Source organism: Perna viridis, chromosome 4 (assembly GCF_037379345.1).
Source record: "Perna viridis isolate PV_CMFRI_1.1 ecotype Kerala chromosome 4, ASM3737934v1, whole genome shotgun sequence".
NCBI classification, from domain to species: domain Eukaryota; kingdom Metazoa; phylum Mollusca; class Bivalvia; order Mytilida; family Mytilidae; genus Perna; species Perna viridis.
Window position 1 is genome coordinate 36,064,900 of NC_142448.1, and position 13,026 is coordinate 36,077,925.

Below are 13,026 nucleotides of genomic sequence, written 5' to 3' on the forward strand. Positions count from 1 at the left end.
CTAGTAGTAGTACATGTATGTATTTGCAACTTTGGGAAAGTCCAAGTACCGTATGGTGGGTAATTTTCACAGTGCGCTAATTTTGGTGTATTTCAGCAGTCTGTCTGAAACACCAAAAAACATTTTGCAAAAGTATTTATTTACTATGGGCTTAAGTATACATACTTAGTGCTATTCTTAGCTTCTGCCAATACCGGTATTAGAAACGCCAAAATATTTCATATGATTTTATGCCTAAAAATCCTCAGATTTTACAAATGGCTGATAAGGTTTCGATTTTACAAATGGCTAATATGATTTGGCTTTATTTACCCATAAGTAGCTTTTTAGCAATTTCATATAAAACTTGTGGATATTTTTCATAATTAAGAACATATAAATAAAATAGTAATTTACCCCTCTTCTCTTTCATTGATAACATCACAAATTTCCATAAACAATGCCCAGTTTTCTGATGCTTGGGAGCCATCTGTAGCTCTCTCTGTAATAAATACACATGCACCTGTTATAAATCAATTTAATGAAGAAACCCCTGGATTGGAGTAGAAAAACCAACCAGCTGTTTTTTTTTTTACCTCATTCTGAAAGTGCCTTACACATAGAAGTCTTGGAAAGAAAAACATGAAATTGCGTGCTTTGTCATACAATTCATAAATATGAAATAAACAATTATGATACTTTCTTATCATTTATTAACAATTCTATTAATCATGAAGCATATCGTTTTATAACAGTTGATAAACAATTCATTGTCTGGAAGTGACCTGTTGCAGAAAGAATGCAAAATAGCAAAAAGTGTCCTCAATAATTAGTTTAAAAACTTAAGGGATGTCTTGGACGTCTAAAAACATAACTTGAGTATCTTACGAGGATTGAAAGTACAAACAATGTTTACTTTATAACATCATCACTTAAATCCCTTTTACTTTCGTTCCAAACTCAAACAAAATGAAAATGCCTGAATTTTTGGTAAAAGAACAAATGCATTAACAGTCCAAACCACACATAAACATTTAATTTATTTGAATGATAAATTTCATTTCAAATATATATGAATATTCAACGTTCTCCGCGGACTCAATACTGCTTCTGCATGTGCTGCTCTGCATATGCCATTTATACTCCTACAACGTAAGAGGTTGGAATTACATTCCTCCATACCCCAACCTCTTACTTCCAACGCAATATTGCATAAAGCTCGTTCCGACATTCTTTGAAATCTGCAGAATTATTGCAAAATGTATACTATTTAAAAAATTTTATTGTTTTTTTCCCATGACAGGGGAGAAGGTGAATAAACTGAAGAAAAACAAATGACCTACATGTACCTAATTAGAAAATCAAGAAATCCTTCATAAAAACAGTTTAAAAGAACTTCAAATTTGGTTTTTAGCTTTAGAATGTATAACTCCGGGTGATAAAATTAAGAAATTTTAAAATTTACAAATGAAATCTATTAAATTAACCAACAAATTGCCTTTCTCAACTTTAAGTTTGTTTTGTCAAAAATATACTGTATTCCGTAAAATTAGTGACTTAGTTTGAAATGGCTGGTCACTTGGATAACTGTCTTCATTACAAATTTTTTCTAGGTAACAAAATTTAGGAATGATTTCCAGTAAGTCAAACTTCTTTTATATAAATAAAACACTTGAAATATTTTAAAAGACATGTTTAGCTAATTCACATTTGTGGTGGCTATCAACATGTCATATGCTAGAGGTTAGGATGGCACCAAGCCAGAAAATAGCTTGCCAGACAACCTCTAGCACTGCTGGAGTAATGCCATTTATAGAGAGAAACCTAATCAATTTTATTATGGTACTGCCTATTTAACCAATAGTAAAGCCGTTTTAATCAGGTGCCAATGTGACCAAGTCCTGATTTGACTCACACACTATACACAGAGGCTTGTATACAGTGTCAGTGAGCATACAAAAGCAAGGGTGGTGTGTATGGGCCTATGCCAGGCTATGGCAATCTTAATACTACTCTGTTTTCCTATCAGACTTATGCAACATGTTATGGCTAACATAGCACATCTATGCAATCTTTTTCCTAGCAAGAAGTTAGAATTTGAAATCAAAGCATTTAAATAAAGATTCAAATTATAATACACAAGATCCTGAATATCAAATCAGAAAAAAACCTTCGAAAAACTAAAGGTATCAGAATAAAAGTAGGGCTAGGCAAAAATTTACGTTAAAATTCCTAGCTTTAAATGACAGCAGTAACTGTTGCTGTCAAGGGAAGCATTAGATACTAATTTCGTCTAAACTTTATGCAATATAGAGTAAAACTATTGACTCTAACCGATCATCTGGCCGACAGGTGTAGCCAGAGGATTTCCATGTCCGAAAAGGGCAGCCATTTTTGTTGTGTATAAAATGTGACGTCATCTCGAAGCTATTTTTAGAATAGTCTTGTGACTTGGAAGTTAATTTAGCTCTTAAAATGTATAACTGTATTGAAAAATTTACATTTTAAAAATTTATCTATTGTTTTGAAATTAATCGTTTCAAAATACAATAATTCATACGAAACAATTCTTTTCTAAAACCGGAAACGACAGTCGACATAGAAACGAGACGCCATTTCCCTCAAAATTTTGAAGCTTTGCAAATGTAAACATAAGGATCGCCATATTCTTTGCAGGTTAACTATAGAAAGTGGGCTAAATTATTTAACCTATCTTACTCAAGAGTTAATAGCACAACTCCGTCAAGCTGTAAATGGTATGCAAGGATAATAATAATATAGATTGCCTCCAACTCCAAGTTCCAATGAAAAGTATTTTGGGAAAAAAAACGTGTGAAAACCGACTGCCGTTCATATGGTCATAGCCTTTGCTTTGATTTTTAAAGTACTTGTAACCTAAAAAACTGATGAAAACAAGGGTCAGATCTGGTGTCTATATCATTGTGACACCTATAGGCTATTGGAGTATTGCAGTTTAGCAATACTAGCAGCATACTGGTCAAGGAGTAGTTACCACCAGCAAGTAATTCTCGCTAACAGATTTTTCATCCTTTCCTGTGAAACTAGTTCATGTAAAAAAAAATAAGAAAAAATGTTTAACAGACTACTGATATTTTTTTCTAAAAACTGAGCTAATCATACAACAATTTGGTTAGCAGATTGGCAAGAATTGCGATGGTCTTGAAAAAGGAGAGATCTACTCTCTTACCAGTATTTAGATGAAAGAAATATGTCATAATTGAAACACTCTCAAATAAGGATAACAACAAAATTACTGAACACTTATCCGATTCATAATCAAGTCAAGTCCATCTGGCAAAGTAGTTATTACACCACCGGAGCAGCAGGTACCGCAATGGCACTGACTTGGTACATGCATTTCAAATGAGTGGTTGGTTAGTTCTAGGTTTTCAAGTATGCTAAACCTCCCTCTTCCCTTGCGGCATAAATATATCAGTGGTGATTAATAAACATTTGCATGCTATTGTCATAATTGGTAAATCACATTGGTAAATGGACTTGGCCCATTGTGATTTTGAACCATCCATTTCCACTTTTTGAACTGTCTAGATTTTGACAGTAGCCGGCTCTTAATGAAACCTCTGACATAGTGTAAAGAGTTGAGAAGTCAAAAGAAACATAAATTGTTTCCTCTTAGGCCTAATTAGTCTTGGGTGTACTAGGTCTGTTCAAATCTTAGTCTGATGTCATGAAATTGGAATTAATTCATGTTCTGGAAACCTCTTTTCATCCTTCTTGCATAAATTGTTTTGGACCCGTAGAACAAAAATATGTACATCAGGTCCTTAATGTTCATCTTACCATTTTTAGACTTCTCTACCTGTTCTGTTTTCTGATATGAATGGCCCTGCTATTTGAAATTTTCAGTATACTCTTTCTCTAGGTAGGATGATTGTGTGTAAAAACAAAATGTGCACCCACACCTAATGTGATCTGTTTACAGTGATGTCTCTGAATATGCATGTACAGTGGTATTGTTTTTAGAAAAATGTGATGTGGCATTTACAATAGTGTTATTTATAATGTCCTCCCACAAATAAATCCTGGAAAATCCCAAAGCCACTTGTGTCTGAAGTTATTAACCAATCTGCCGTTGCAGAATCAAGGGAAGTATGAAGCACAGACAAAAATCACAGAACCTATGATTATTCAAGATCATTTTAGGTTTCACCTGTCTCATATAACTATGTTCTGTGCTATTGATGCATACTTTAGCCTACTCCATATCAGTACTTTAATAAAACAGACAACAGGTAGGTACTCCTTATCAATACTTTACTAAAACAGACAAAAGCTAGATAATAATTATGTGCTTTCTATTCACATGAATTTATAAATGTAGAATCTGAAAAGTTTTCTTGTTGGTGCCATAATTACTTTGAATAAAAAATCATTTTCCCTCATCAAGCTTATTGATGCATACGACGTGGCAAACCTTTACCATAATTGATTTACATTATGTTTTGTAGAGTGCAGAGGATAACCTGCCAAAATGAGTACCGTAAACTCCATGTCTCGTATGTATGATAATCTTGAACCCACTGTTGTTGATGAAGAGTTACTCAAAACAGCAGTTGAAGAGCAGGGACCAAAGGAGGAAGCAGGAAAAATAGCCAAATCAGAAGGAATTGACTTCGGTGATGTCAGATCTCTTAGATTGGATTTCAAAAGTAATTATTCTTAAATAAGAAATATTTGACTGAAAGTGATCCCAATTTTTTTTACGTGGTACTTTGGTTTTATGGGAAAGTGTATTAAAAATAAGTGGGTGAAATATGAGCAAGTATTCATAATTTCCATTGACTTTTAGGAAGGAAAGATTCAGAACAGGTGACAATATTATAGAAATGCAAATGCAGGTTGAAAGTAGCAGACTTTGAATTTATACCCTTGAATTAGGAAAACAAAACATGAAAAGATATTTTTCCGTGATTATATGCAGGCAAATTTTCACATAAGGCTCTTTTAAGCTTTTTTCCTTGTCCCTTTTCTCTTGAAATTCCAATAAATCCCTGAAGAGATCTTAGTTTCTTAAGGAGAACTATAGTCTCTATGATTCAATAGACTTCAGTTGTTAGCTGAGGACAAAAAAATAGTAGTCTTGTTACCTGCTTCCAACAAGAAAAAAAGGAGGGTAGGAAGATAGGGAAATTATTTTATTTTTCAAAAACATTTAAGATTGAATTAATAGGGAAACAATCTAGACTTTAACAGTGCTTGAGCCGAAATTGCCAACAGACCTAGTTTTTTGTTTGGCCTGCCCACTCTTGTTGATATCACTTTAGAGAATGATCAATCTCTTCAAACTACACAACGTTGTGATCTCATACAAATAGACGAACATTGTGAAATAAAGATCTATGGATAATTATTCATAATATATATGTCTTTGAGACAACCAGCTAATGGACATATACAAATGAAATAAACAAGAGATCACCACCTCATTCAGTGAAGTATATTACATTTTCAAAGCTTTTTTTCTACTCTGTTTTAGATATTTTAACCATAGACAACCTGTGGGAGTTTAACTCACTTACCAAGTTACAACTTGATAACAACATTATAGAAAAAATTGAAGGGTTAGATTCTCTTACAAACTTGATTTGGCTTGGTAAGTTCTTAAAATTAAAAAATAATGGCAGTTTTGAAATCAATGCTAAATATGTCACAGTGGGTCTGATAAGCCAAGATGTGACATACAGTTAATATGTTCAAAACTGACATTATTCTGTTTATCCATGATGTCAGTTAATTTGATGTAATGTCATCATTTGATGTAATATCATCATTTGATGTAATGTCAATGAGATCATTTGAAGTTGTCAATATTTTTAGTATCCGGGCAATAGCCTGAGATTGAAAATATCAGGCACTGAAAGAATAGTGGAAGAATATGATACAATGTATACATTATTATCATGATAAAGTTTTTGTACATAGCAATTTATTTAATCAAAGACTTTCTATAAGGGCTATAAATTTGGTTATGGAATTAATTGTATTCGAAATTATGTCATTGAAATATGCAAACTTTTGATGCAAATCTAACTTCTAGTAACCAAAAAATTGGTCTTCTTCACTAATTTGATTTGTTATTTACAAAAAATATGGTTGAGATTTTTTCCATGTAAAGTGACTTAACATGTATACGAATAATGTGTGCCTTTGATTAAAAACCATGTTTATTCCTCTTCTGTTTTTAGATCTTTCATTTAACAACATAGAAGTGATAGAAGGTCTGGACCAGCTGACTAAGCTAGAAGATTTAACACTGTATAGTAACAGAATTTCCAAAATAGAAAATATGGACAACCTTGAGAATCTTCAAGTATTTTCAATTGGCAACAATGTTCTAAAGGATCTAGAACATGTAAGAGAAGTTCAGCAGCCAAATTTAGTTGCTGTTATGGATTTAGATTCATGAGTTGAAAAAAAGAAATTAATAAACCAGATGCTGTTCTGGTCACAGGGAGATAAAAAAAATTATGATGGGGAGATAACTCTTGATATTTCAATAGAAAGTATATAGGTGTCTCTCTTGTCCCAAATAATTTTCAAAAATTGATTTCACATTTCAACAGAACCATACCAGGATTAAATTAAAACATAGAAAGATTGAGATTTGTTTAGTGAAATGTTGTTGTGGGGCCTGCCTGGCTTTAGAAATAGCTTTACTTAACTTTTTTCTTCCTGTACAATGATAACAAATGCATAAATGGTAATTTTCATGGTTAGATCTTGGTTAAAAACGATTTTCATGATCATTATAATATACTTATCATTACAGATCACCTATCTGAGGAGGTTCAAAAAGTTGAAGACCCTAACATTGAAAGGCAACCCTTTTTGTGAGGAGGAAAATTATAAACAATATGTGATAGCTTTCCTTTCAAATATAGAATTCTTAGACTACAAATTAGTTCATCAGCAAGCAGTAAGTTTTTTCTTTCTGTGCCTTTTTCTATGACGTGTAAAGTATTATATGGAAATTGAGAAAGAGATATGTTCTTTTTTCTTCCACATTTTAACCATTTTATCTGTACACTGAATAGAGATAATTTATAAATGTGAAGAATACTAAATTACTGAATGACCACAACATTGCCATGAAAAAACAATAGCATTGCTTTGTACTTTTTACTCAAGTTATAATATGAATTTAATGTATACATCATATGCATATATCATGTATTTGTTACAGTACCTGAACCGATCCGTGCAACAAAAATTGTGATCAGTCATTGGTCACCGATCAGTTTCCGATCAGTCATCGATCTGTCAAACCGATCCATTAAACTGGTGATCGCATCACATGACCATAGAGCGGTTACTGAATTTTACGGTTTTTATTGTTTTCTTTGTCAATTTTACACATATTTACATAATGTAGTAGATTTAAACATTAATTTATACTTTTTTTACATTTTTTTTATTTCAAACATATCTTATGTCATTTTACATAACAACACTGCTATCAGATTGGTCACCAGATATTAGTCATCAATCCGTCAGCGATCAATCAGTCTACAGTCATCGATCCGTCAAATCGTTGCACCGATCGGTTCAAGGACTGTAGCTGGGTAGTAAGTTTGCGAGTTGGAGAAAAACATTGATAATGTGCAATTTGAAAAAATGTCGTAATTTAATTATTGTGAAGTATTCGGGGTCCTACTAAAAATATTGAAATTGGACCATAATTTAATATTTTGTTTCCTGATATTGCAAAATAATTCAACTCTATTTAGTCTTAAATGACTAGAATATATTGTTAATAATCATTTTATGCAATAATTTCTGAAAATAGAAACTAGCAAAAAAATAAACAGAAGTGGCTTTTAACTGCACTTCCAACCTCTTTGTTTCATTTCCAGAGAGAGGCTGCAATAGAGAAGTACATGATACCTAGAGAGGAGATGTTACACAATGAGAGGCAAGCCAATGCCATACTAGATGAGGAAAATAAGAGAAAAACAGAGGTCGAATTACACAAGGTAAGTAATTCATATTTAACATTTTACTTCATGAGATTTTGATTTTCTCTTGAAGAATACATGCAAGATCATAAAACATTAAAAAAGTATGGAACATTTTGGAATAGTTCGAAAATATGATATTTCAACGTGAAAGTCTGAAAATTATTGCAACTTGTGAATTTAGAAATTTAGGTCTTCAAGTCCCCTGCCTTTTGAAATAATTAAAAAGGTGGTGAAGATGTAATAATTGCTTGGAACATCCATTAAAGTTTTTTTTCTCCTACAAAAAAATTATGTTAATCTTTTTTTTTTGTCATTTTCAAAAAAAAAATGTTCAATTTTAAGCAAATTGTAAAAAGTCCTTTAAGATATTTTTTTTTCAGAACAAACATCACCTCTCTATTTTAAGTTTTTAAGTTGTCAATCAGAAAAAAGCAGACTGATAATTTTCTAAGGCTGAAGCTTTGCCATGAATCAGCATAACAATATTTCCTGGCTGATGAATATGAAAAAAAAATGTTATGATAAAAGATACACTAAACAAGTTGCAAAATCAATCATTATTATCTTTGTATTTTAGTTGGCCTATGTTGAAAGTTTGGACAGTGACACTTTGTTTGAAAATCTGTATGCTGAGGACACAGAAGGAAAGAGACTGAATGAAATCCCAGCCATATCAGAACTGATTGAAAGATATCCTTTGAAAATTTATATTGAACAGGCACTAATATTTAAAGAAGTCATAGCTTGATCTATTTGTGGTATGCACGAAACATTATGTTCATTCCTGAGCAAAGTCATGGTTGTGATGTGGTTGACATATTTTTCTGAGGGCTAGTTGTTTCTTCCTTGAGCTTCCCATGCACATTAACTTAACAAGGTGATTTCGGTCTGGTGCAATTCAAGGTCCAGTTATAATATCAAGGGTGGAGCTATAGATATATATTATAGGCTATAATATTTGCTAATTCTGCCATAATTTTGCGCACAATGAACAAAATTTTGTTTTTCCACCACTTTATATATTTTTGATCAACTGCTTACTTTAAATGAGATCTGAAGTAGCACTCCAGATAAGAATCATGCAAAATGTGATTCATGGTTAGAAAGCCTACATAATTTTATTTTTGGTATTTTGTTTAATATGTTATTGTAAACAAAAATTAACATGTGGATTTTCATATAACCCTTCTTCTTAGGAGTTAAAAATTATATAGAATGTACTGTAGAATTCAAAATTAAGGGAGATAACTCTGTAAATGACACTAAAATACAATAAAAACTGTTTGATTTTTTAATGTGGATTATCTCCCAAGAGCATACAGATTGGATTGAATAATTATACATTTCATCATATAGACCTATAAAGTAACCTAATAACAAAAATAAAAATGTATTGCCTTTTTTGGGGTGTATCACATATTACAGAACTTGCATGATTCATACAAAGGCTACTTCTTAAATACATACAATTTTATTATCAAGTGGGATGTGGGTCTTAAAAAATTAAATCTGTTCCAAAAAAAGTTAAGGTCTTTACTAGGTTATTGTTTTTTTAATGCATGGTTTTTAGGTGGAACTTGTTCTACAAAATTGTTGTCCTTGACCAAGCTAACTTTCAGGGAGAAATTTGTTGGAGTGTGTTATCAGATCTTTGAGTATGGTATCAAGGAACATGAGAAACGAGAAGCTGAAGTCAACCAGTTCTGGGAATGTATTGAAGAAGCAAAGACTGAAAACAAACAACTTGGAATGAAATCTATTGACCAATTTATGCTTTCGAAGAAAAAGGTTTGTGAATACTTGAAATGTAGAAATTTGAAAGAAATGAAATGCAACTGAATTAGTACGATGTATTTATGATAATTGTGATTAAACCAAGCAAATAATATTCATGATAAAATTTAAACAAATTTTAAAAAATACTGTGAAAGTTCTTTTATTCTTGGATACAATTTTCTTGGATTAAGGAAGAAACACAAATTCATCAATTCTTGAATTCATGGTTTTAAGGTTACACATCATTTGAAGTCTCCTTTTCATTGGTAACCAAGTTTCATGGTTTTGCCTACCCATAAAAACCATGAAATATGGCTCCCCACAAAAAAAATAGTACTTTCACAGTACAGATATATGTATCAATACCTCATGATCAGGAAGAGTGTTGGAATGACCAGTTAATGTGTACATTCCTTCATATTTTAGTGGACATTTTAAATTTATTTTAGCCCACAAAAGATGGATGCACAAGTAACTATTGCACATACTGGAGGTTGGGGTGTCATGGAAAATAATAAACACCTAAAAAATTAGCACACAGAATACTTCCATTTGATATTACAACTTTGACTTCCCATTATAACTGGGATATGGAGGAGGTGAACTGTCTCTGTTTTTCTAGAAGCATGGGCTGAGTTGTAAATTATTGTTCAGGAAAGCTACATGCATACATTAAAACCTATCTGATATTTTGTCATGCCTTATTTTCAGGTTCTTCAAGAGCTGACACAAATAAGTGACCAAAGACTTCTAGAACAACAGGTTTCTGAATACAACCAACAGATTTCAGAATTATGGGACAAACTCATGGGATATGAGTTACAGCTGGTTGACCAACTAGAGGTAGATTTTTTTACAGGCTGTAGAAAAACTTTTAAGACAGGTTATCTTTAAACTTTTGATTCAAATAACTTAGATAACATTCTTTCCAAAAGTTCTTTTTTTTTTTCAGGACATTCGGTCCTGTAATGACATACTGTTTTCAGACCGAACCAAGTTTTACTGTCCATTTTTACCTGAATCAAGAATGACTAATATCAGAAATTTTCCTGACTTTCAGTCTGGCATTCCAGATTTTTTTACTGGTCCTGTCACATTTTTACCAATGATGTCCCGATGAACCTTCAGAAAGACTGAGATAATATATTAAATGAGAAAAACCTAATTTTTTTTCTCTTTCATTAATGTTGTTTTGAAACAGTATAACTGTATTTGCATTGTAAAACTATACGGTATCATTTTACTATGATGTTCAAATCCAAATTAAAAATGAAGTAGAGATTAATTAATATTGAAAAGATCAAGTTAAGCTACCATATGTACTAAGAGCCAAACCGACTTTTTTTCTATTGACTGCATAAGAAATTTCTGAGAAAAAAAATGAAGTGAAGTGTCGACCAAAACTGGATTTGTTATCCAATGTCACTGTATAAACAATAAAAAAAAAACTGGAATTGACATTCTTGAAAGTGGAAAATATTTGGTAATTTTTTTCATGATTCCAAAGGTAGAATTGCAAAACCCTTGTTATTTCCTAATTTCTCTTATACATGTGTTGCAAGTTATTTGATTTTTTTTTCTCTTTAGGAAGTTGTGAAAGATTTTGAGAGAAATCTACAGGATATGGTGTCCATGTTTATGGAGAGTATAATGGCATTTATGTCTCAGGCAAGAGACTTAGAAAACACACACCATGAGAAGCTCAGTGAAATAGCTCTACCTATTGTGGACAAACTTGCTAAGAATGAGTTAGATGATGAAATCTCAGAAGACGTCAGAATGGTAAGGTTCTGATCATATTAAACCACCACTGATCTTCTGGCAACAAGCTTACATAGAATACAGAAGTCTTGGGCTTGATTCCTTATTGAATCATTCCAAAGAATTAAAAATGATCTTGCTATCTGACAATTATTGTCAATGATGACCAACCGTCCATTCACACATGTGGATGCAACTCCTCAGAAACTGCTTGACAGATTCTTTTCAAATTTTGTAGGATTGTTCATTACCATTTGTAGTTGATCATATTGCACCACCGTTTTGATTGGACTAATTTTTCACGAGTTAACTTTTGCACTTAATTTTTTATGGCGGCAGCGGGGGACATATGGTTACAAGTTCCTTGTTTATTTGCAATCTATTCATCTTTTATTACATTAAAACTGATTAAAGGAAGACATGCATTACTACATATAAGTGAAAAGATGGATTAATTTTCATACAAGTTGAGATATCTTGAATTTTGATGATAAAATTAACAGTGCAGTGTACAATATATATAAAAAATACATCACAAATTCTATAAAAGTAACAATGAAAAGCATACCAATTATTGTGTTTTTAAAGCTAGGCAATTTTGCTGCAGTTTCTTAATAGGAGATGTGACTAAATAATCTTAAATCATTATTTTTTGTAGCTTTTTGTGGACAAGGATACTATTATCAACGCCATTTCAACATCACATGACTATCATTTGCTAAAAATAGACAATAAAGAAGAAGACATTACAACACGTGTAAACAACTGGATGAAAAATCTTCTCGAAAAAATTCATGAAGAGGAAGAAATTCAGAGAAATCGGTTACGAGTTGTTGAAATTAATCATTTGATTGACCACCTGCGAGAAGAAATTGACAATCTGGAAGTTGGACAAGGGGGAGGTTATTAAATTTGAGCACTGTAAGGATTTGTGAAGTCTACTTAAATCTATTTATTTATGAAGAAGAAAAAAGTGCTCATGGTTATTTTCCTTTAAAACTGCCGTAAATTATTGTTAACAATTTATGGTACAGTGATTTGAAAGTTTTAGATGTGTCAGTTTTGCCATGAACAGCACAAACCAATGACTCTCTGTTGACTCCATTGCTCTGTCAAGTTTTTCAAAGCAGGTCATACTCTTTAAGTATTTTGTGCCCAAGTAAAAGAATAAAAAATGGTTCAACTGCTACTGTGATACACTACGTTAAAATAATCCTTTACCCGAAGTGTTGATTAAGTTAATGATAAACTGTTGGAGGTATTTGTTCACTAGTGCTATTCCAGTCTGTTTTTACTGTGTATAATATAATAAGAACTATGTAGCACAAGTAGAATCAAACAAAATATGACTGGAATATTTTATGCCTGTGATAAAATTGTATTTGTAAATAAAATTTCTATGAACTGAATTGTGTCATGATGTTATGAGACCCTACGCTGTTGAGTCAACATGCCTAATCTATACTTCAGTTAGGGAAACTCGCTTGTCCTATCCCAAGCTCTACCTCTC

General features: G+C 32.0%; 2 protein-coding genes across 7 annotated transcripts in view; one reads left to right on the forward strand and one right to left on the reverse strand.

The window, feature by feature from the left end:
* LOC148619917 (target of Myb1 membrane trafficking protein-like) overlaps nt 1–2,384 on the reverse strand; it is a 28,418-nt gene extending 26,034 nt beyond the window's left edge. For all 5 annotated transcript variants that reach the window (XM_088580341.1, XM_088580339.1, XM_088580337.1 and 2 more), the window contains exons 1-2: nt 2,314–2,384; nt 397–481 (exon numbers count right to left, since the gene is read on the reverse strand). In XM_088580341.1, the coding sequence (XP_088436467.1) occupies nt 397–481; nt 2,314–2,371 (143 nt within the window). In that variant the 5' untranslated portion in view covers nt 2,372–2,384. The remainder of the gene's footprint in view (nt 1–396; nt 482–2,313) is intronic.
* A 158-nt stretch (nt 2,385–2,542) lies between these two features.
* LOC148619918 (dynein regulatory complex subunit 3-like) lies at nt 2,543–12,925 on the forward strand. 2 transcript variants are annotated; one of them, XM_088580343.1, is made up of 11 exons: nt 2,543–2,655; nt 4,470–4,670; nt 5,498–5,614; nt 6,207–6,373; nt 6,791–6,937; nt 7,875–7,994; nt 8,557–8,669; nt 9,593–9,767; nt 10,467–10,598; nt 11,343–11,537; nt 12,175–12,925. In XM_088580343.1, exons 2-11 carry the CDS (start codon nt 4,493–4,495, stop codon nt 12,424–12,426), a joined length of 1,596 nt encoding a protein of 531 aa, XP_088436469.1. In that variant the 5' UTR covers nt 2,543–2,655; nt 4,470–4,492; the 3' UTR covers nt 12,427–12,925. The 2 variants fall into 2 exon arrangements, with proteins under 2 accessions (XP_088436469.1, XP_088436468.1); XM_088580342.1 differs by having other exon boundaries at nt 2,568–2,735.
* The last annotated feature ends 101 nt before the right edge of the window (nt 12,926–13,026 follow it).

Excerpts from the sequence above, each read along its gene's own strand:
- LOC148619918 (XM_088580343.1), top strand. The coding sequence starts at position 4,493 with ATGAGTACCGTAAACTCCATGTCTCGTATGTATGATAATCTTGAACCC. Across the intron at positions 9,768-10,466 it reads TTATGCTTTCGAAGAAAAAG|GTTCTTCAAGAGCTGACACA; the intron begins GTTTGTGAATAC and ends CCTTATTTTCAG. Across the intron at positions 11,538-12,174 it reads TCTCAGAAGACGTCAGAATG|CTTTTTGTGGACAAGGATAC; the intron begins GTAAGGTTCTGA and ends TATTTTTTGTAG.